The sequence below is a fragment of the Zingiber officinale genome, chromosome 8A, assembly GCF_018446385.1.
Source record: "Zingiber officinale cultivar Zhangliang chromosome 8A, Zo_v1.1, whole genome shotgun sequence".
NCBI classification, from domain to species: Eukaryota; Viridiplantae; Streptophyta; class Magnoliopsida; order Zingiberales; family Zingiberaceae; genus Zingiber; species Zingiber officinale.
The window spans coordinates 27,768,770-27,793,927 of NC_056000.1; the positions used below are offsets into that span (position 1 = coordinate 27,768,770).

Genomic DNA, 25,158 nt, shown 5'->3' on the forward strand with positions numbered 1-25,158 from the left:
TTCAAATACAAGAAGACGTCGTCGGTGGGATGGAAGTCTGCGAGCTGGTCAGCGAGTGTGTTAGCTTCCCCCTCTGCGTCGGACGGATCGGCATTGACAAGGACAACCATCCAAGGCCATATGAACAACTCCTCTTTAGGGGGAGGCTCCGAGTTGGTGGCGGCGGCGATGGCAGGAACAACGCCGCCAACGACCGTTGCTTTGAGATCCTCCCAGGGGAGGGGATATGCGAGGTCATGCTGGAGGAAGCAGGTGAAAGTGCGGTGTTGGGCCTTGAGGGAGCTCTTGCGGGAGTTTGAGGCGATGATTCCCGTGGCATGCTGGAAGAGATCCTTGAACTGGTAGCACAGCTTCATCTTGCCAGGGCAGAAGGGGTAGCGGAAGGTGTCGTCTTGGTTGTGGATCCCATGGTTCCCGGTCCTCAGCGCCATGTAGCTCTTCTCTACATAGTCATCCACCTCCGAGTCGCTCACATCCGTCGCCTCGTCCGACGAAAATCCGTTCTCCATGGGCTATTTTGACAGATCGGGAGGAGAAGCGATAGGGATGAAGAACTTTGATTAAGAGAGAAAAGACTAGAAGAAAGACCTAACTCGTTTAGTAGTCCGGTGCTCCACTAGTCCCAGTCCCACTGTACAAGAGGAAAGTCGGACTCGGTGAGTAGGTGGATTGCTTTGATTTCGCTTCCGAAGCAATCAATTTTCTTTCTATTAAGACTCGACATCTTCCTTGTCCCCTGCAAAAAAATCCTATTTCCACAAGTCCCGCACTACAAGAGGAAAGTTGGAGCCGGTGAGTAGCTGGAGTGCTTTAATTTCGCTTCCGCAGCAACGAATTCCCTTTTTATTATGACCTGACATCTTCCTTACCCCGTCCTACCAGAATGGACTCCTATTTTAAAGAGGAAGGCTTTCGGGTTCCGTGCCAACTCAAGGAAGAGAGTCCGGCGAGGAGGTTGAGGCGGCTGACTAAATCCATATGTTAAAAGGGTTTGTGTGAAAGAAGAGACCTGCTTTTTTAACCTTTATGCCCCTTATTCAATGTCCCTTTTTTTGTACTTTTATTTCTATAAGAATCTGCCAACATCAAATAGAAACATGGACAAAGAAAAATGAACGAGGATAACACCGTATACCGCATGGATAAATAGATTGTGTTTCCTCACTCATCATCCTGTTACAAACAGAATAATAAAGGGAAATTGCCAAATATAAAGCCTTTTTTTTGAAGTCATTACAGTTCTACAAACCTTTTCCTTTTCATCATGCATCTTTCTCATCGTTCACCTCAAATTTGGATTTGTCAACAGCAGTGGCAGGTGCAGGTACAAGACGATTTCGTCCACCAAATTGTTTCTCGGGCAAAAAACAAAGATTAATGGTCCAGCGCGTTGAAATAAACAAAAGATTTCAAACTGGAGGTCACTACATACCGGATCCTTATTGTAGGCTCCACAAGAAGGGGATGTTTTTAGGGGATGGGTTTCTTCAATGAGCTTTCGTCGCTTCCAGACTGGATCAGCGACGTACGGAGCTTTCTCATACTTCGGTTGGTGGATGAAGAAGTTAGTTTTGTTATTACTCAGTTCCAAGTCATGCAACTGCTTATTTTTAACATCCATTACATGTGCTAGATGGGCGACAAGCTTACCATTTTTCTTTTTCTCCTCTTCAGTTACCGGTTTTACGATCTTAGCTCGTCATGTTTTCTCAGGTACCGACTAATGTCGCTGTCTTCGTTGTAGTCATCAGTGACAACTAACCATCCATGCAATGCGTTGGAGCCGCCACCCTATAACTCAATCCATTCTTTCCTACCTCGTCAGCTTACCTTAAATTGTTTCTCAAAGTACATAGCATTCTCAAACCTGACCTAGCTAGGTTGGAACTTAACAATCACGGTTGTGCTAGTAAATCTTCCTCCTTTCTCATCCTCCAAATGTAAGAAGACGGTATCGGTGGGATGGAAGTTTGTGAGCTGGTCAGCGAATGAGTTAGCTTCCCCCTCTGCGTCGGATGGATCGACATTGACAAGGACAACCACCCAAGGTCATACGAACGACTTCTCTTTAGGGGGAGGCTCCGAGTTGGTGGCAACGGCGATGGCAGGAACAGCGTCGCCGACGACCGTAGCTTTGAGATCCTCCCAGCGGAGGGGATATGCGAGGTCATGCTGGAGGAAGGGGGCGAAGGTGCGGTGTTGGGCCTTGAGGGAGCTCTTGCGGGAGTTTGAGGCGGTGATTCCCGTGGCATGCTGGAAGAGATCCTTGAACTGGTAGCACTGCTTCATCTTGCCAGGGCAGAAGGGGCAGCGGAAGGTGCCGTCTTGGTTGTGGATCCCGTGGTTCCCGGTCCTCAGCGTCGTGTAGCTCTTCTCTGCGTAGTCATCCACCTTCGAGTCGCTCACATTCGTCGCCTAGTCTGACGAAAATCCGTTCTCCATGGGCTATTCCGACAGATCGAGAGGAGAAACAATAGGGACGAAGAACTTTGATTAAGAGAGAAAAGTGTAAAAGAAAGATTGGCTCGTTCAGTAGTCCGATGCTCCACCAATCCCAGTCCCAGTCCCGCTGTACAAGAGGAAAGTCGGACTTGGTGAGTAAGTGGATTGCTTTGATTTCGCGTCTGAAGCAATCAATTTTCTTTTTATTAAGACTCAACATCTTCCTTGTCCCCTGCAAAAAAACCCTATTTCCACAAGTCCCGCACTACAAGGGAAAAGCCGGAGCCGGTGAGTAGCTGGAGTGCTTTAATTTCACTTCCGCAACAAGCAATTCCCTTTCTATTATGACCTAACATCTGTAGGTCCCTTTGGAGGCCGGCAAGAGGGGAGAGGTGAATTGCCCTACAAAAAATAAACCAAAAACCTTTCTCGGATATTCAACTAATTTAAAAGAACTTGTAATCAAAATAAAGAGACTAATAAAATGCAAATTAGACACAGAGGTTTACTTGGTTTGCAATCAAGGGATTGCTAATCCAAGGAAGATTAAGCGCACTAAATACTCCTTCAGGCGGAGAAGCCTCTTACAACGTTGAAGAACAGAAACAGAAGCTTAACTCTGATAGCACACAAGCGTTGGAATTACAATTCTGAGTTTGTTTAAAAGCTTCTGGACCAAGGCTATATTTATAGCCTTGGTCAGGGCGCCTGGAAGGGTTCCGAGCGCCCTGGGGGGATAAAACTTTATCCCCCAACATTCAACGAGCGAAAGACTCGATCTGGTCAAAGATAGAACTCCTGGCGCCTGGACCCAAAGTCAACTTTGGTTGACTTTTGGTCCGGGCTCTCTGCTCCGATTCAGCTCGGCTTTGGTCTAGGTCTTCCGCTCCGGATCCGCTCGCTTGGGTGATCTCTGCCATTCGGAAAAGGGCTCACCCGAACCCAACTTTCAGTTTTCTCGAGCAGCCTTCCGCTCCGACTTCTCGTCCCTCGGAATCGCCGCGTGTTTCCTTCTCGTCCACCAGCATACTCATCCACAGTCTTCGTCCCTCGGTCGTACCCCATGCCGACCTTCTCGCTAGCTGCGTTTCTTGCTCCCCGAGCAATCTTCCGCTCTGGCTTTCGTCCCTCGGAACCACCGCACGCTTCCTTCTCATCCACCGGGGTACTCTTCCGCAACACCTCGTTCCTCGGACACACCGCGTGTCGTCCTTTTCGCTAGCTGCTGTAGGATCGAAAAGAATTTAGATATCTCCACAATGGTATGATATTGTCCACTTTGGGCCTAAGCTCTCATGGTTTTTGCTCATGGGCTCTCCCCAAAAGGGCTCATGCAAATGGAGATATCTTTTCTCTTATAAACTTATGATCTTTCTCATGTGTTTTCAATATGGGACTATGTTTGCAACCTTGCAACCTCAACAATCCCCCCCTCAAACAAGGGATCATAAGCTTCCCACGTCCGATCCTCGACCCACCAGGTCTTCCTGCCCCTCGATCCACCCGACCTACTAGGACTTCATTACCTTGTCGCAACTAGGACTTCCTGCCTGGTGTTTGGTCCTCTTGATCCGAACATAGGAGCCCCCACTTTCTTTGTTCGAGATCAATATTGTACCCACATGGCTCAATCAGACCATAGCTCTTGTGCACAATCGGCGGTTAAACCTTCTAACAGTCCGGGCCCCGATACCAATTGTAGGATCGAAAAGAATTTAGATATCTCCACAATGATATGGTATTGTCCACTTTGGGTCTAAGCCCACATGGTTTTGCTCTTGAGCTCTCCCCAAAAGGCCTTATGCCAATGGAGATATCTTTTCTCTTATAAACCCATGATCTTTCCCATGTGTTTTCAATATGGGACTATGTTTGCAACCTTGTAACCCCAACAGCTGCGTCTTCCGCTCGAGTACCTGTGCTCCTAAGCTCCTGCACACTTAGACACAAGGTTAGAAACACACAGGACCTAACTTAACTTGTTGATCACACCAAAATAACCTTGGGGTTCCAACAACATCTTCCTTACCCGTCCTACAAGAATGGACTCCTATTTTGAAGAGGAAGGCTTCCGGGTTCCGCACCAGCTCAAGGAAGAGAATCCGGCGAGGAGGTTGAGGCGGCTGACTAAATCCATATGATAAGAAGGGTTTGTGTGAAAGAAGATACATGCTTTTTTGACCTTTATGCCCCTAATTCAATGTTCTCGTTATTTTTTACTTTTATTTTATAGTAATCTGCCAACATCAAATAGAAACAAGGATAAATATGTTGGATCGAGAAGCGCTAGAGGGGGGGGGGGGGGTGAATAGCGCTCGTGGCTATTTCGTTCGTTTCATAATCGTAAAAACAATCGAGTAAATAAACGCAGCGGAAAAATAAAAGAGCACACAGAAAGACGCAAGGGATTTATTTCGTTCGGAGCATGTGGCGACTCCTACTCGAAGGTCTGCGATCCTTGATCGCTTTCCGTGGCCAACAACTATAAGCATGAAATTATTACAAGCTAAATACAATTTAAAACAGTAATTAAAAATACCAACGACACTTGGGAAATATCAAATTTGGAGCTCCGGGTCGTCGGGAAGTAGTTGCAGCACTTCTGGGTCGTCTCGTTGACAGCACGTTGAAGAAAGGTTGCTTCGAGGAAGTTATATTGATTTGCTGGTCGAGTGCTTCTTTTATACAGTGCTCAAGGCGCCTTGAAATCCATCCAAGGCGCCTCCAGGATGGCCGAGTCGCCCACGTGGATCAAGCCTGAACTAGGCGCCTTCTGTGCTCTCCAAGGCGCCTTCATCCACCAGTCCAAGGCGCCTTGAGCTTTCTTCAAGGTGCCTCCAAGCTTGCTTCACAGCCAGCTCAGCTTTGCATCCGAGGCGCCTCCAAGCCCCACGGAGGCGCCTCGGACACTGTTCATCCGAGGCTAAGTTGTGCTCTTTTGGTCCTGCAAAAAGTGTTAGTCCCAAACACATACCCTGTAAAACCAAGTTAGCACAAAACAACAATATAGATATGATAATAAAATATGATGACAGTCTCCGGACTGTCCGGGTCTGACTTCGGATTTCCAACCGGAAACCCTAGGTCGACCCGACGTCTACTGTTCCCTCTACGGGGAACGCGTCCTCACCTACTCCACTCAGGAGATTTACCTGATGCCAGTCCGGTCCTCCATATCGACTGGACTTTCCGCTTAGGGTTACCACCCCCTAGGACCTAGGGTTACCACCCCCTAGGGTTTTTCTCCACTTAGGGTTACCGCCCCCTAGGACCTAAGGTTATCTCCCCCTTAGAATTTTCCTCCACCTAGGGTTACCACCCCCTAGGATCTAAGGTTGTTGCCGCCCCTTAGGGTTTTCCTCCACCCAGGGTTACCTCCCCTTAGGACCTAAGGTTGCCGCCCCTTAGGGTTTTCCTCCACCTAGGGTTACCTCCCCCTAGGACCTAGGATTACCACCCCCTAGGGTTTTCCTCCACCTAGGGTTAACTCCCCATAGAACCTAGGGTTACCACCTCCTAGGGTTTTCACCTGCCTAGCCGCAGCTAGGACTTTTACCTAAGTATCACTTAAGACTTTCCTGCAAGCTCCATGAACCTTGCTAGATAACACCACAGCTTAACTTTGAGTCCTTTGCCATAATCACAACTCAGGTTCGATCATCTAGTGCTCACTGCACCAACAAAATAAAAATGAACGAGGACAAAACTGCATACCGCATGGATAGATAGATTGTGTTTCCTCACTCATCATCCTGTTACAAACAGAATATTAAAGGGAAATTGCCAAATACAAAACCTATTTATTTATTTTTTGAAGTCATTACATTTCTACAAACTTTTTCCTTTTCATCATGCATCTCTCTCAGCGTTCACCTCATACTTGGATTTATCAGCAGCAGTGGCAGGTGCATGTGCAAGACGAATTCACCCACCAATTTGTTTCTCGGGCAAAAAATGGTCCAACGCGCTGAAATAAATAATAGATTTCAAATTGGAGGTCACTACATACCAGGCCCTTATTCTAGGCTCCACAAGAAGGGGATGTTTTTTGGGAGTGGATTTCTTTGACGAGCTTTCGTTGCTTCCAAACTGGATTAGCGACGTACAGAGCTTTCTCATACTTCAATTGGTGGATGAAGAAGTTAGTTTTGTTGTTCCTCACTTCCAATTCCTGAAACTGCTTATTTTTAACATCCAGTACATGTGCTAGATAGGCGACAAACTTATCATTTTTCTTTTACTCCTCTTCAGTTACCTGCTTTATGGTCTTTAGTTCATCATGTTTTCTCAGGTACTGACCAATGTCGTTGTCTTCGTTGTAGTCATCAGAGAGAGCTAACCATCCATGCAATGCGCTGGGGCCATCACCTTGCAGCTCAATCCATTCTTTCCTACCTCGTAGGCTTACCTTAAAGTGTTTCTCAAAGTTCATGTCATTCTCAACCTGACCCAGCTGGGTTGGAACTTAACAATCATGGTTGTGCCAATAGATCTTCCTCCTTTCTCATCCTCCAAATGCAAGAAGACAGTGTCGGTGGGATGGAAGTCCGTGAGCCAGTCAGCGAGTGAGTTAGCTTCCCCCTCTACGTCGAATGGATCGACATTGACAAGGACAGTCATCCAAGGCCATACAAACAGCTCCTCTTTAGGAGAAGGCTCCGAGTTGGTGGCGACGGCGGTGGCAGGAACAATGCCGCTGACGATCGTAGCTTTGAGATCCTCCCAGGGGAGGGGATATGCGAGGTCATGCTGGAGGAAGCGGGCGAAGGCGCAGTGTTGGGTCTTGAGGGAGCTCTTGCGGGAGTTTGAGGCGGTGATTCTCGTGGCATGCTGGAAGAGATCCTTGAACTGGTATCACTTCTTCATCTTGCCAGGGCAGAAGGGGCAGCGGAAGGTGTCGTCTTGGTTGTGGATCCCATGGTTCCCGGTCCTCGGCGTTGTGTAGCTCTTCTCTGCGTAGTCATCCACCTCCGATTCGCTCACATCCGTCGCCTTGTCCGACGAAAATCCATTCTCCATCGGCTATTCCGACAGATCGGGAGGAGAAGCAATAGGGACGAAGAACTTTGATTAAGAGAGAAAAGAGTAGAAGAAAGACCTGGCTCGTTCAGTAGTCTGATGCTCCACCAGTCCCAGTCAATCTGTACAAGAGGAAAGTCGGACTCGGTGAGTAGGTGGATTGTTTTGATTTCACTTTCGAAGTAATCAATTTTCTTTCTATTAAGACTCGACATCTTCCTTGTCCCCTGCAAAAAAATCCTATTTCCACAAGACCCGCACTACAAGAGGAAAGTCAGAGCCAGTGAGTAGTTGGAGTGCTTTAATTTTGCTCTCGCGACAACCAATTCCCTTTCTATTATGACTTGACATCTTCCTTACCCGTCCTACGAGAATGGACTCCTATTTTGAAGAGGAAGGCTTCCGGGTTCCGCACCAGCTCAAGGAAGAGAGTCCGACGAGGAGGTTGAGGCAGCTGACTAAATCCATATGTTAAGAAGGGTTTGTGTGAAAGAAGAGACCTGCTTTTTGACCTTTATGCCCCTTATTCAATGTCCCCGGTTTTTTTTTTACTTTTATTTCTATAGGAATCTGCCAACATCAAATAAAAACAAGCACAAAGAAAAATGAACGAGGACAACACCGCATACCGCATGGATAGATAGATTGCTTTTCCTCACTAATCATCCTGTTACAAATAGAATATTAAAGGGAAATTGCCAAATACAAAGCCTATTTATTTATTTTTTGAAGTCATTACAGTTCTACAAACCTCTTCCTTTTCATCATGCATCTTCCTCATCGTTCACCTCAGACTTGAATTTGTCAGCGACAGTGGCAGGTGCAGGTGCAAGACGACTTCGCCCACCAAACTGTTTCCCTGGCAAAAAACGAAGATTTAATGGTCCAGCGCGCTGAAGTAAACAAAAGATTTCAAACTGGAGGTCACTACATACCGGATCCTTATTGTAGGCTCCACAAGAAGGGAATGTTTTTTGGGGGTGGGTTTCTTCTAGGGGTGTAAACGAACAGAATCGAGTCGAATATGTAGAAAAATTTAAGGCTTGAATTCGGCTCGAATTAGGTATATTCGAGTTCGAGTTCGATTCTAAGCTCTAACAATTCAAAATGTTTGGTTTGAATTCGGTTCGCATTAAGGCTCGGGTTCGAGTTCGGCTCGAAATATTCGAACATGTTCGCGAACTATTCAAATTATTGGTCGAAAATAGATTCGAAAGGCTCGAAATTTATTTATTTAATATATATTTAACTTATATTAATAAATATTAAGGCTCGCGAGCAGCTCGCGAGTGGCTCAAACAATATAATTTGAACTCGAGTTTGGCTCGAAAAAAAGTTCGAACATGTTCGAGTTCGGCTCGAATTCGATAAATTCGAATACGAATCGAATATTTTTCGAGCCGGCTCGAAAAGCTCGTAAGCCGGCTCGATTCGTTTGCAGCCCTAGTTTCTTCGACGAGCTTTCGTCGCTTCTAGACTAGATCAGTGACGTACGGAGCTTTCTCATACTTTGGTTGGTGGATGAAGAAGTTAGTTTTGTTGTTCCTCCCTTCCAAGTCATACAACTCCTTATTTTTAACGTCCAATACATGTGCTAGATGGGCGACAAGCTTATCATTTTTCTTTTACTCATCTTCAGTTACCTACTTTGTGGTCTTTAGTTCGCCATGTTTCCTCAGGTACCGACCAATGTCGCTGTCTTCGTTGTAGTCATTAGAGAAGGCTAACCATCCATGCAATGTGCTAGAGTCGTCACCCTGCAGCTCAATCCATTCTTTCCTACCTTGTTGGCTTACCTTAAAATGTTTCTCAAAGTACATGGCATTCTCAAACCCGACCCAGCTGAGTTGGAACTTAACAATCACAGTTGTGCAAGTATATCTTCCTCCTTTCTCATCCTCCAAATGCAAGAAGACGGTGTTGGTGGGATGGAAGTCCGCGAGCTGGTCAACGAGTGAGTTAGCTTCCCCCTCTACGCCAGACGAGTCGACATTGACAAGGACAACCATCCAAGGCCATACGAATAACTCCTCTTTACGGGGAGGTTCCAAGTTGATGGCGGCGGCTGTGGTAGGAACAGCGCCGCCGACGACCGTAGCTTTGAGATCCTCCAGGGAGGGGATATGCGAGGTCATGCTGGAGGAAGCAGGCGAAAGCGCAGTGTTGGGCCTTGAGGGAGCTCTTGCGGGAGTTTAAGGCGAGGATTCCCGTGGCATGCTGGAAGAGATCCTTGAACTGGTAGCACTGCTTTATCTTGCCAGGGCAGAAGGGGCAGCGGAAGGTGCCATCTTGGTTGTGGATCCCGTGGTTCCTGATCCTCAGCGCCGTGTAGCACTTCTTTGCGTAGTCATCCACCTCGGAGTCGCTCACACCCATCGCCTGGTCCGACGAAAATCCGTTCTCCATGGGCTATTCCGGCAGATCGGCAGGAGAAGCAATAGGGATGAAGAACTTTGATTAAGAGAGAAAAGAGTAGAAGAAAGACCTGGCTCGTTCAGTAGTCCGGTGCTCCACCAGTCCCAGTCAATCTGTACGAGAGGAAAGCCAGAGTCTATGAGTAGATGGATTACTTTGATTTCGCTTTCAAAACAATCAATTTTCTTTCTATTAATGATTATGCATCTGAAATCTTTTTTAAACAAATAATAATAATGGAGGATCAAATTATGAATATCTAGATAATAGTTTAATACCACCGTAATCCGGAACAAATTATTATGGACAACCGCTAGAGTACTTTGTTTCAGTTTCATTAACAACAAATTATTATTGAACTGACAAGGATATTTAATTGGATAAATTTTTAGCACAAAAGTTCAAACTCAAGTTTCTTCGTCGTAGAAGCTACTCTTTAGCCATGGTAATACCATAAACAAGCCATGATGAGACAGAATTCCTGTTAATGCAAGGAAATTGAACCGAATTTTGTACCTTCACCAAGATGTGCAAGGACTATTTGTTGTCGTTGTTCTACTGTAGCTCTACAGGCTTGTTCAATACTTCAATTACATGGCTGGAGGCTGGAACTAAGAATATCATAATATATTCGATACCAGAAATGACCGGTCTCAAATCCGGATAAAAGAGGAGGGTTACTTTAGGTTATCAGTCAACATCAAATTATGACAAATATTCAATGAATAAATCCATTAAATTATTGTACTAATGTTAGGTTGTTCCCCGGAAGGAACGCTTTGCAGGTTCCGACTGTAACGTCTCGGCAAAGATTGTTACATCTCCAAAACTCGAGTGTAGTGCTAAATATGCAAGAGTTTACGTTATAGGGTCCGACTATAAAACCGTTGTTAGACCTGCTATGTTATATGAAGCTGAATGTTGGACTATGACTCGAGTACATGAGCAGAAGATGAGAGTTGCAGAGATGAGGATGTTAAAGTGGATATGTGGACTTACGAGGATGGACAAAATAAGAAACGAGAACATTAGAGAGAAAGTCGGAGTTGCATTTATTGAGGAAAAATTCCGAGAAACGTTTAAGATTGTACGCATATGTACTTAGACAACTAACAAATGCGCCAGTTAGACGATGTGAAATTATGATAAACATACATCTCAAACGAGAAAGACCAAAAAAAGACTTGGTTAACAATAATAAAATAAGATAAAATTTATTTAAATATAGATGATGATATATAATAGGCGATAAAGCTCAATGGCATAAAAAGATTTATACAGCAGACCCCATCTAGTGAAAAAAAATTTGATTGTTGTCATTATTGTTGATCCAATACCAGGCAGTATAGTACCCGAGCCAATGTTTTAATATTATCCTAGGTCGACTTGACTTATTTTTTCAATTGAACCAATCAAAATTCTAATTCATTCATAATTTTCTAACATGCTGACCGGATCGATCTAGTCTGCAAATCACCAATAAATCAGCTGAAGCCGCCAGTTCAGTTCGATTTAGCTGTAATTACAACTTACTGGATCTATAATACGTTACAAGTTGCAGAGCAAAAAATGATGCATTTTTTGCAAAGTTGCACGTTGGCGCAAGTGCCTGAAATATATTTTGTACATGCACCAAATGATCAAGGTGAGCATCAGCATAATCACTGATCTTAAGCAAAATGAAATATTTTAATTTTGACCCATCCTGTACATAAAACCATGTTATAACTATGAAGAAGACTAGCTGAGTTTACTTTAACGGTATAAAGACAAGTTTATATTGTACAAAAGGGAGGCACATCAGCAGCATCTGAATTCTACTTTGCAAATCATAGAACTCAATTACTACTTGTTAAACGCCGTGTCAAGAGGCTGAAGCACCATGAAGATACAATCCAAGTAGTTACTACTGAAATGACCATCATCATACAGGCCTGGGAAGTAAGAAGCAAGAAATATCTAAACTTGGGGACAGTATGATTTTAACTTGTAGGATACAAAATCTTTGATGCAAAGGGAGAACTGAATATTTGAGACTACACACCAGATAAAAGACAACAAAGTCGTTGCCGAGATCAGCAGTGAACTCATTCATTTTCAAGTCATGTCTAATTGAATCTTGGAGCTGCAAGAATTGAAGTACGTCTAGTTGTCAAGTTAGTGAACACTGAGAAATAGTTGTAGAAAGGGAAATTGCTAGCACGTGAGTAATGACAGTTTGATTTTATAGATTTCACAAAGCATGTATATGTATCACGTCGCAACCACATCAGGCCTACAGTTTGCATCGGCCAAAAACATTTCAACGCTAACATCATGCAACAGAAATAGCACTTATATCATTCCCTAAGGTTGTTGGTTGCTACTCGGAAAGCCTAGAGGTTTCACTGTACAAAAATTTTGTACAAAGGTCTGAACCTTTTTCTAGCTACCATGTGTTCTTTTAAATTAAATTTTGGATCGCCTGCGGAACTTAACACGTTTGATCCAAAACTTAATCTATTTGTTCTTTTAGGTTTTGACTTGGATCTCCTGCGGAACTTAACACGTTCGACCCAAGTCACCTTAAGTTATTAATTCCATTAAATATTAATTTCCATAATCGGTTCCCAGTACTGACGTGGCGAGGCACATGACCTTCTTGGATATGGGAGCAACCACCACCGACTAGACAAAACATTTTATAGAAAGCTAATATTTAATTTCCTAAAATAACTTTAGGTTAACTGAAAAGAATAATCAAATCACAAGGAAAAGAAAAACAAAAGAACACTATATCGAAAACGAATTCGAAACTCTAAAATCGTATGCCTCTTGTATTTAATATTATTTCCATAAATAACTAGCATGATGCGGAAAGGAAAAATTACTAGTTATACCTTCTAAAAGACCTCTTGATCTTCTACCGTATTCCTCTTCTAACCTCGGACGTTGTGTGGGCAACGATCTTCCGAGATGAGAACCACCAAGCACCTTCTTCTTCCTTACAAGTTTCGGCCATCAAAACTTCTCCTAGGATGAAGAGGTTCGGCCACCACCACCAAGCTCCAAGGGATGCAAGAAATAAAACCACCTTTCTCTCCTTCTTCTCCTAGCTAGAACCGGCCACCATCAAGAGCTCCAAGAGAGGTTGCCGCCGGCCATAAGAAGAAGAGAAGAGGAAGAAGCTAGGGCCGGCCACCAAGGAGGAAAAGAGAGGAGAAGAATAATAGAGTTGATCACCCATGAAGGCACCTCTACCCCCTCTTTTATAATCCTTGGTCTTGGCAAATAAGGAAATTTAATTAAAAACTTCCTTAATTCTTTTGCCATGAAAAATAAAAATTTATTTAATTAAAAACAATTTTCCTATTCTCAATTTACATGGCCGACCACCATCAAGCTATAAACAAGGAGAGTTTTAATTAATTAAAACTTCCTAATTTGTCTCCAGAAATTTATAAAAAATTTCTCCAATAATTTTCCCTTCATGGTGGTTAATAAAAAGGGAATTTTATAAATTAAAATTCTTCTTTTAAACATGTGGATAATTTTCAAAAGGAAAGTTATCTCTAAAAATTAAAATCTCTTTTCAATCTAAAAATAAGGAAAGATATCAAATCTTTTCTTAATCTTTTGTAGAAACTAATAAAAGAGAATATTTAATTTTTAAACTTCTCTTTTAAATTATTATCATGGTTAAAAAGGAAATTTTTTCTTAAAAATAAAATCTCCTTTCAATCTACAAATAAGGAAAGATTTCAAATCTTTTCTTAATCTTTTGTAGAAAGCTTTAAAAGGAAAGATTTAATTTTTAAACTCTCTTTTAAAACTATGATATCCACATAAGAAATAATTTTAATAAAAAATCCTTTTTAATATGATGTGGCCGGCCACCTAAGCTTGGGCTCCAAGCTATTGGCCGGCCACCTTAAGGCCAACCTTTAGGCTTGGCCGGCCCTAAGCTTGAGCTTCAAGCTTAGCTTGGCCGGCCCCTATTGGTTGGGTAAGAAGGTGGGTATGTGGTGGGTATAAATCTCTATACAAGAGGCTACGATAGGGACCGAGAGGAGGAATTGGTTTTGGTCTCCCGATAAAATTAAGCATCCCGTGCTCGCCCGAACACACAACTTAATTTTATCAATAATAATTCATTCCACTAGAGAACTATTATTGAACTACCGCACCAATCCCAAATTACATTTTGGGCTCCTTCTTATCATGAGTGTGTTAGTCTCCCTGTGTTTAAGATATCGAATGTCCACTAATTAAGTGAGTTACTGACAACTCATTTAATTAATATCTTAGTCCAAGAGTAGTACCACTCAACCTTATCATCATGTCGGACTAAGTCCACCTGCAGGGTTTAACATGACAATCCTTATGAGCTCCTCTTGAGGACATTATCAACCTAGTATCTCTAGGACACAGTTTCCTTCTATAATCAACAACACACACTATAAGTGATACCATTTCCCAACTTATCGGGCTTATTGATTCATCGAACTAAATCTCACCCTTTGATAAATTAAAGAAATAAATATCAAATATATGTGCTTGTTATTATATTAGGATTAAGAGCACACACTTCCATAATAACCGAGGTCTTTGTTTCTTTATAAAATCAGTATAAAAGAAACGACCTCAAATGGTCCTACTCAATACACTCTAAGTGTACTAGTGTAATTATACAGTCAAGATAAACTGATACCTAATTACACTATGACCTTCTAATGGTTTGTTCCTTTCCATTTTGGTCGTGAGCTACTGTTTATAATTTATAAGGTACTGATAACATGATCCTCTGTGTGTGACACCACACACCATGTTATCTACAATATAAATTAATTGAACAACTACATTTATCACAAATGTAGACATTTGACCAATGTGATTCTTATTTCTAGATAAATGTTTATACCAAAAGGTAGGCTTTTAGTATACACTCTAACAATCTCCCACTTATACTAAAAGACTAAGCTGCTATATCTGCTGCCATACATCTGATTCCTAACCCTTCAACATGTCCATCAAAAGCTCTTGCCTTAAGGACCTCGGTGGAAGGATCTATAGGTCATCACCTGATGCAATCTAGGCAGCAACAACTTCTCCTCGTCTATACGATTTCTCGTATTGGGTGGTACTTGCGCTCTTTTGTGTTTACTTGCCTTTATAGACTTATGGTTTCTTCGAGTTTGCTACTGCACCAATATTATTACAATAAATTGTAATAATCTTTGGAGAAACCAGAAATCATATCTAAGTCTATCTTGAGATTATTGAGTCATTCAGCTTTTATAGCTACCTCAGAGGCTTGCCATATACTAAGCTTCTATGGTGGAGTCCAGAAAAACACCTATGCTTATCACTCTTCCATAGTTATGACTTTACCTCCTAAAGTAAACACAAAACCCCGAGGTTGACTTATTATTGTCCCTATCCGATTGGAAGTCAAAATCCATGCAACCCACAAGGACCAAATTAACTGTCTTGTAAGCTAGCATATAATCTCTAGTGCCTCTAAGGTACTACAATATATGCTTTACTGCAGTCCACTATCCTTGTCCAGGGTTACTTTGATATCTGTTAACTATGCATTTGACAAAACAGATTTCTGATCTCGTGCATAACATACATTAGGCTTTCAACAGCCGTAGCATAAAGAACTGCCTATATTTCCTTTATCTCCTTTGATGTCTACAGAGACATATCTTTAGATAAAGTTACTCTATCCTGAAAAGGTAAGAAACCTTTCTTGGAGTTTTGTATGCTTAAAACGAACAAGGATTTTTCCGATATATGAAGCTTGGGATAAGTAAAATATTCTTTTCTTGCGATCCCTTATTACTTTGATCTCTAGAATATATACATTCTCCCAAGTCCTTTATATCGAATTTGTTTGGACAACCATACCCTTACTTCTGACAACATTTTGATATTGTTTCCAACTACCAAAAATGTTATCTAAGTATAGTACAAAAAATATCACCACGTTTCCATCACATCTTTTGTATACACAAGACTTATCCGGTTACTAAATCCATAGATCTGGATTACTTTGATAAACTGGATATTCCAAGACCTTGAAGCTTTGCCTCAGTCCATAGACTGATTGAGCTTACACACAAGATGCTCTTAGTCCTTTGCAATGAACCCTTCTGGTTGCTTTATATGGATGTTTTCTTCAAGACTTCCATTAAGGAATGCTGTCTTGACATCCACTTGCCAAATAGATAAAAGAATCCGGATAGACTTAAGCATGACTACCAGTGAAAAAGTTTCCTTTTTCATCAAGCCTTGCTTTGAAAGTTACTACCTTCCTGTCTATCCCTCTTTTCCTATTATAGACCTTTTTACACCCAACGGTTTTTACACCATTTGGTGATTCTACAAGCTTCCAGATTTTATTAGAATACATATATTCTAATTCTTTTATTCATTACTCTTTGCCAAGATGCTGCATCTTTATCTTGGAGTGCTTCATCATATGACCGGAGATCAGGTTCATGTCCTCCAGGGATCGAGTCCAAAAACTCTCCCAAAACATGAATCTTTTTAGGTTGCCTAACAACCCTCCCACTACGACAAGACACTTTCTGTAATTGTGTATCATTTGTGATACGTGTTGCAGTTTCCTTGTGGTATCTCATCTTGTACAATTGGTACTAGATTAGACATGTCTTTTATTATTTCCTTAAGAACAAATTTTCTTATGGGCACGTGGTTTATTACATAGTCCTTTTCTAAAAATCGGTCATTGATGCTAACAATGACCTTCTGATTTTTAAGACTATAAACCTACTTTCATTTCTCTAGGATAACCCACAAACAAGTGAATTCCTGTCCAACTTATCATTGTCTCTCTTCAGCATATGTGTTGGACTACCCGTATCCGAATATGCTTTGAAATAGGCTTACGCCTATTCAGCAATTCTATATGAGTAGAGAGTTCTGACTTTGGAAGGTATTATATTCACTTCCGTTTCCAGAGTATATCCTAAAAATGATTTTGGTAATATTCTAAATAACTCATCAATCTACTTATTTCCATAAGAGTCCTATACCTTCCTTTTTCTACACCATTCTGTTGGGGTGTACCAGGTGCAGTTAGTTGGGATTGAATCCCTACTTCTGATAAGTGACTCCTAAATTCTCCCAAGAGGTACTTGCCACTATGTTCTTACCATAGTGACTTTTACTTTAACATTTCTCCGCATCAGCCTTGTACTATTTGAACTAATCAAAGTACTTAGTCTTGCGGTACATTAAGTAAATTTATTTGTATCTTGAATAGTTGTCTATAAAATAGACGAAATATTCAATACTACCTCTTGTCTGGATAGTCATAGGATCACACAAATCAGAATGAACTAATTTCAACATATCTTTGATTCCATACCCCTTAGACTTAAAAGCTTCTTGGTTATTTTTCCTTCCAAGTAAGACTCGCAGGTTGGAAAGATTTCCACTACTAATGAACCCAAAAGTTCATCAGCTACCAATGAATCCTACTCAAGTTAATATAACCTAGCCTTAGATGTCAAAGATATAATTGGTTCATTTTCGAAGGTTGCTTTCTCTTAAGTTAGAAGATGTGTTATTAATTTCCATTTGTTGCATCATGGGAGTTATTGGATTATAAATTGTCAACCAATCATACTAGAATAGATAACTTGCCTATTTTTCTTGATAACAACTTTGTTATCAAAATAGACACAATATCTATTCTATAATAGTTTAGAAACTGAAATCAGGTTCTTTCTAAACTTAGTATGTAAAGACAATTCCTAATAATCTAAATTTTATTCCTATTAGAGAATAAACCTCTCCCACTGCAACAGCTGCTACTTTTGCAGTAGTGCCCATGTGGACGGTGTTTTTTATTTTCATTTAGTTGTCGGGTATCCTGGAACCCTGCAATGAATTGCAGACATGATCAGTGGCTCCCATATCTACACACCAGGTACCGGTAGATAACTCCACTAAACATGTATCAACTAATGAATAAAATACACCTATATTGTTCTTAGTTCTAAGAGGACAGTCTACCTTAATGTCCAAATTCTATTTCCAATCAATTATAATTGGGACCACTAAGTCTATCCTAAAGTATATCAGCTAGGGATTGACCATCTTCCTAAGAATCACAAAAATATTTGGTTAAGATAAACTCCTTAAAAATCCCCATGAATTTTGTATGTCACTATAGTGTGGACGTATACAAAATCGAAGAGGAGATTTTATTCATTAATTTTATTATCTCGTCAACTTTACTTTATGACGAATAAAATTAATAGTTGATCTGTCTTTGATCAAATATTTGGTCAAAAACTTTTGAATTTAAAAAAAATATTGATTCCTCAAACAATATTATTTAAATTCACCAACACCTCAAACATCGTGAATTTTGTATGCCACGTTAGTGTGGACGTATACAAATTCAACATTTGTAAAAGGAGGGTTTTAACCCATTAATTTTATTATCTTGTCAACCTAACTTTTTGACAAATAAAATTAATAGTTGGTATCATTTGGTCACACAAATAATAGCAGTGACTCGATGGGAGGATACTATTAGATGTGTCTAAGTGTATACCATTACTTGACACTAAGTCCATTAATAAGATTATGCCCTTCCGCTGGGGAAGATCACACGCCTTAATTAACTTCCTATAGTCATCCAAAATGAAAGTCTGTTCTAGTGATCCACAAACAAGCTCATCCGTTATGGAGGAAGGTACTCGAGCCAACGCCAAGCTTGTTTGCATCACTTACAAACCAAGAATGGAGACCATGGGATTTACTTAAAAACTCTCTCCCACTTAGTTATTTATAAATGAGGAATTTTAACTATGCTAGCCTACTAAATATGTAAACTAACATGCACACACAATATAAAAGCAATAAATAGAAAATCTAATTTTCAACTATTATGGCTTTTATCTCTAGTTGTCCTCCGTGTGTTGTCATCCCAAGCTGCTGCCATATTTGGCCACCGCCACCGGGTCTATCGCATCCATCTTGCTCCTAGTTCCGCTGCGCCTCTGGTCCTTAGAAGGTTCCACGCTTTGCAAGATTCGATCCATGACATAAATAGAATTTTACATTTTGATCCTATATTCCATAAAAGGAATGTACATGTATCTAGATCAAAATAAAATCCTAATAAAACTAAATACTCCTGTTGTATTTTATAATACAATCATGCACACACAATAAAATGCCCTTGACATGTCCAAGGGTCCAATCACACACTTAATAACTATAAGCCATAATAGTTGGATCCTGCGATCCACAAAGTTAGCACATCCTACTATTATCCCGCCTAAATTATGTATGACATGCATAATTAAACTAATACCAAATACATGAGGCAAAACCCTAGCTCGATACCAATTGTTGGTTGCAACTCGGAAAGCCTAGAGGTTCCACTGCAAAAATTTTGTACAAAGGTCCGAACCTTTCCTAGCTACCATGTGTTCTTTTAAATTAAATTTTGGATCGCCTGCGGAACTTAACACGTTTGATCCAAAACTTAATCTATTTGTTCTTTTAGGTTTTGACTTGGATCTCCTGCGGAACTTAACACGTTCGACCCAAGTCACCTTAAGTTATTAATTCCATTAAATATTAATTTCCATAATCGGTTCCCAGTACTGACGTGGCGAGGCACATGGCCTTCTTGGATATGGGAGCAACCACCACCGACTAGACAAAACATTTTATAGAAAGCTAATATTTAATTTCCTAAAATAACTTTAGGTTAACTGAAAAGAACAATCAAATCACAAGGAAAAGAAAAACAAAAGAACACTATATCGAAAACGAATTCGAAACTCTAGAATCGTATGCCTCTTGTATTTAGTATTATTTTCATAAATAACTAGCATGATGCGGAAAGGAAAAATTACTAGTTATACCTTCTAAAAGACCTCTTGATCTTCTACCGTATTCCTCTTCTAACCTCGGACGTTGTGTGGGCAACGATCTTCCGAGATGAGAACCACCAAGCACCTTCTTCTTCCTTACAAGTTTCGGCCACCACAATTCTCCAAGAGAAGTAGAGGTCCGGCCACCACCACCAAGCTCCAAGGGATGCAAGAAACAAAACCTCCTTTCTCTCCTTCTTCTCCTAGCTAGAACCGGCCACCATCAAGAGCTCCAAGAGGGGTTGCTGCCGGCCACAAGAAGAAGAGAAGAGGGAGAAGCTAGGGTCGGCCACCAAAGAGGAAAAGAGAGGAGAAGAATAATAGAGTCGTTCACCCATGAAGGCACCTCTACCTCCTCTTTTATAATCCTTGGTCTTGGCAAATAAGGAAATTTAAATAAAAACTTACTTAATTATTTTGCCATGAAAAGGAAAATTTTTTAATTAAAAACAATTTCTCTTCTCAATTTACATGGCCGGCCACCATCAAGCTATAAACAAGGAGAGTTTTAATTAATTAAAACTTCCTAATTTGTCTCCAGAAATTTATAAAAATTTCTCCAATAATTTTCCTTCATGGTTAATAAAAAGGAAATTTTATAAATTAAAATTCTTCTTTTAAACATGTGGATAATTTCCAAAAAGGAAAGTTATCTCTAAAAATTAAAATCTCTTTTCAATCTACAAATAAGGAAAGATATCAAATCTTTTCTTAATCTTTTGTAGAAACTAATAAAAGAGAATATTTAATTTTTAAACTCTCTTTTAAATTATTATCATGGTTAAAAAGGAAAGTTTTCTTAAAATAAAATCTCCTTTCAATCTACAAATAAGGAAAGATTTCAATTTTAAACTCTCTTTTAAAACTATGATATCCACATAAAAATAATTTTAATTAAAAATCCTTTTAATATGGTTGGCCACCCAAGCTTGGGCTCCAAGCTATGGCGGCCATTAACTTGGCTCAACCTTTGGGTCTTGGTCAGCCCTAGCTTGGGTTCCAAGCTAGCTTGGCCGGCCACCAAAAAGTGGGTAAGAAGGTAGGTGTGTGGTGGGTATAAATCTCTATATACAAGAGGCTACGATAGGGACCGAGAGGAGGAATTGGTTTTGGTCTCCCGATGAAATTAAGCATCCCGTGCTCGCCCCGAACACACAACTTAATTTTATCAATAATAATTCATTCCACTAGAGAACTATTATTGAACTACCGCACCAATCCCAAATTACATTTTGGGCTCCTTCTTATCATGAGTGTGTTAATCTCCCTGTGTTTAAGATATCGAATGTCCACTAATTAAGTGAGTTACTGACAACTCATTTAATTAATATCTTAGTCCAAGAGTAGTACCACTCAACCTTATCATCATGTCGGATTAGGTCCACCTGCAGGGTTTAACATGACAATCCTTATGAGCTCCTCTTGAGGACATTATCAACCTAGTATCTCTAGGACACAGTTTCCTTCTATAATCAACAACACACACTATAAGTGATACCATTTCCCAACTTATCGGGTTTATTGATTCATCGAACTAAATCTCACCCTTTGATAAATTAAAGAAATAAATATCAAATATATGTGCTTGTTATTATATTAGGATTAAGAGCACACACTTCCATAATAACCGAGGTCTTTGTTTCTTTATAAAATCAGTATAAAAGAAACGACCTCAAATGGTCCTACTCAATACACTCTAAGTGTACTAGTGTAATTATACAGTCAAGATAAACTGATACCTAATTACACTACGACCTTCTAATGGTTTGTTCCTTTCCATTTTGGTCGTGAGCTACTGTTTATAATTTATAAGGTACTGATAACATGATCCTCTGTGTGTGACACCACACACCATGTTATATACAATATAAATTAATTGAACAACTACATTTATCACAAATGTAGACATTTGACCAATATGATTCTTATTTCTAGATAAATATTTATACCAAAAGATAGACTTTTAGTATACACTCTAACAAAGGTAGCACCTTCTAGACCTGGTCAAGCTATTCAACCTTCTACAGAGTTAGTTAACAATTAAGGGTACTGTTAAGTACACATTTCGCTCCTATTATTTAGACATGGTTTATTGATTTTTTATTACATAAAAAGAACATGGTATTTGTTTTACTTTATTGTTCAGCTTGATTGTTTAACTGCTTAAATTAATTCAGCAGTATTTATCATTAGATTCACTCTTGGAACGACATTTTCAATTTACAGTTATGTAGGAATTAAGTTTTGTTACAGAAATTCTAATTCCAATTCACTACCTCCTTTTGTCTGGCCTCAAACACTTCCTGAGGAAAATTCAATTCTACCACAATAGGTTAGCCTGTAGTTGTTATGCAAGTACTCAAATTACCTAAGATAATTTCCTAAGCATTCACTCTTACCACAAAGTGCTTCATGGGTCAGGAAATTTATTCACTCTAGCTGAATGTACCAGCAAATATTCCAACCAAAAATAATAAAACCAATTATAACTGTGGTGAAAGTACATTAAATTGAAGATGTAATAAGAAGTCTTAGAAACTAATATGAAACAGAAATAGCAGCAAGAGAACTCTCAATCAGTTGCCCCATCTCTCAAAATTTTGGATATTTGTCCAATTCAACTCATAATATGAAAATTCCTTGCAGAAGATGCCTCTAAAAGATGCCAAGACAAACAAAAATTAGCATACATATTAGACACTAGGAAACCATCATATATTGTGAAAATATTAATATTTCTACAAACAAGCTCATAAGAATATTGTCCTAGCAAGAAAGAAGTTAAACTCTAAAAACTTACCAATTTGCACACCTTTCTAAACAAAGATTAACAATTGAAGGATATAATTAACAATCAAGAAAAATAACATAAACAGTATGATAAAAGTAACTCATGCAGATCACCTACCAATGTAACTAAAAATATGAGAACAATAGAAAAGATTAGCACCTCATGGTGACATTTTTTGACAAGTGACATAAAGACTTTGAGCTGTTTATATGCTTCAGGTATGGCTTATTTTGAGAAAGAAGCCCTTAAAAAGAATGAATCAGCTAGGATAACTTCTGAGGCATGGTGACCAGTACTCCTGATAAACTGGAAAGCCTAGCATCAAAATACATAAATCAAAGATAACATTCACTGAACGTCAATTGCATCCATAAGCTTCAGATCAAGTAGATTAGACATAATAATTTAAGTACCTACTTAGCTAAAATTATGTAGACATAATGGGTGGATTCTAATACCTTGCTCACAGTTTCCTTGAAAGGAATTTGATTCTTGAGCTCTTCTTTTTGTCTATTTCTTTTGAGAACTTTCTTTGTTGTCATCTATAAAACACAAAGTAAAGTGGTTACAAAGGTGTTTTACAACTAAAAAATTAGTATGCATCTTCAGTCAGGAAAGCAAAGTTATAGTGAATATTGGTAAGCCACCTTTATTGTACCTTGGTTGATTGAAATGCCTGCTCGAGTTGGCGTATTTGAATCCACTGTTCAGTAACTATATTCTCCAACTGGCCATAGAATCACAAATCTCAAATTTGTTTCGTGTAAGACAAGCTTCTGACTCGAGTAAAATTCAGTCTAGGAAGATGTATGGATTTTTTTGAGAGGTTTGACGGTAGCTTAAAATCTCTTGTAGAGGAACCAAGTGTTCTAGTAGCTAGGTCAAACTTTTTACTACTTTGGCTGTTGAACTTGTTGATTTAATATTTCTTTGGTTAAGAAACAAATCAATAAGCTTTGAGATTGAGATCTAAATGGGAAGGATCAAACAGTTAATGAAGCAATCCTTGCTTGTAACACATCTTTATATCTACTTGATCATTGTTTTTAACTATCATTTAAGAACAAACTTGCATGACAATAGATTTGACCTTTTGAACTTCAGAAGCTGCAGTCTCCATCTTTTCTTTTGCTTCGTCCGCATGTGATTCTAAACTCCGAATGCTATCCGTGTTCATCATTGACTGCTCAAATAACAACTGGATCTATAAAAAAAATCAAGTTCACTTATTAAATCAAAATGTAGCTCAAAGACAACAGTATAGAACTGAATCACCAGTCCTTGGGGGAAAAAAGTAAAATAAAATTAGAAATTCAATGTGAGGAGAGGCAGACTACCTCTTTTTCCAGAGCCCGAACCCGATCTTCAGTGTCCAATGAGTCACTACTTGAACCCTGTAAGAAGTAACAATACACATCAAAGTAAGAAGGAAGAAAACACACGAGTTCTATCTTCAGTCCATTTGCCAAATAGGCAGGCAATCAGCTCCTGCATTTTAGTGTGTGATACAAATGACAGTGTCTTAACAGAAGTATATTTTGTGTCACCTTAACCACTACAGATGGAATCAAAATGATAGGCAGTATCACAATATATTCCAGTCATTCTGGGGATAAGTTTTATGAGTTAATGATCACTGAGGACTCAACTGCCGTGTGAAACTGCACTGTAAATTGCTACTTTCTAGTGATGATGTCATTACCACATTCAAGAATGCTGCCTACTAGCTTTTCATTGTAATATATATTGTTACAGTGAGAACGATCGATCTTATAATCACAACTGCCTTCAAGTCATGTTGAAAGCATTCTCTGCTACTTTTATCACAATAATAACTAAAATTTGACAGTGATCGTGAACGAATACAAATTAGCTAGATTCCTAAATCAGAACAAGAAACAACAAAAATAAAATTTGATGCTCAAATAAAAAATGTGGATACTTCATACTAGAAAGATTGATATATATATATATATATATATATATATATATATATTTCTTGAAATTTTTTATGTATTATATAAAGTTGGACATAATGCAATAAGCTTATAAAGAGGCTATAGGACAACATACTTTCAATATGAGCCTTTCCGAGTAAGAATCCTAACATTGCATAAAACTTTATATACACCGGAAAGAAACAACCATGCCATTCAAGTCAAATAATTATACTTGTATAATAGGCATATATTAAAAAAAAAAAAAAAAAAAAAAAAAAAAAAAAAAAAAAAAGGAGAACAATCTAGCCTCAAATTGGTCAACCTAATCGAGCGGTCTTGAGCCTCAAATCCTCCATTTCCGCGATCACGGCGCTCCTTTCTGAGGGATAGGTACGGAGAGAGAAGATGGAGGCGAGCAGGACGACAATGGAGATGACGAGGACAACCGATCGGACCGCTATGAGACGTACTCGCACAATCCCTCTTCGAAGAAGACGGGAGCAAAGGTTGAAAATCCGAAGAGGGAGAAGGATCGCGACGAAGAAGAGAAGAGCTCTGTCCAAGGTAGGCGAGGCCATCGGCGGCGAGAGATCGGAAACGAGACACCAGACTTGAGACTCGGGAGAAGATTGGGCGAGGCGTC

The 25,158-nt window shown here is 39.8% G+C and overlaps 1 protein-coding gene across 1 annotated transcript; it reads right to left on the minus strand.

Annotated features, from left to right (window-relative positions):
- Positions 1-11,944: 11,944 nt before the first annotated feature.
- On the minus strand, positions 11,945-24,073 carry LOC122011543. Its single transcript, XM_042567929.1, has 6 exons — positions 23,913-24,073; positions 23,666-23,779; positions 23,234-23,302; positions 23,034-23,117; positions 22,735-22,890; positions 11,945-12,001 (listed from the first exon to the last, which is right to left on the minus strand). Exons 2-5 carry the CDS (start codon positions 23,753-23,755, stop codon positions 22,801-22,803), a joined length of 333 nt encoding a protein of 110 aa, XP_042423863.1. The 5' UTR covers positions 23,756-23,779; positions 23,913-24,073; the 3' UTR covers positions 11,945-12,001; positions 22,735-22,800.
- Between the last annotated feature and the right edge of the window lie 1,085 nt (positions 24,074-25,158).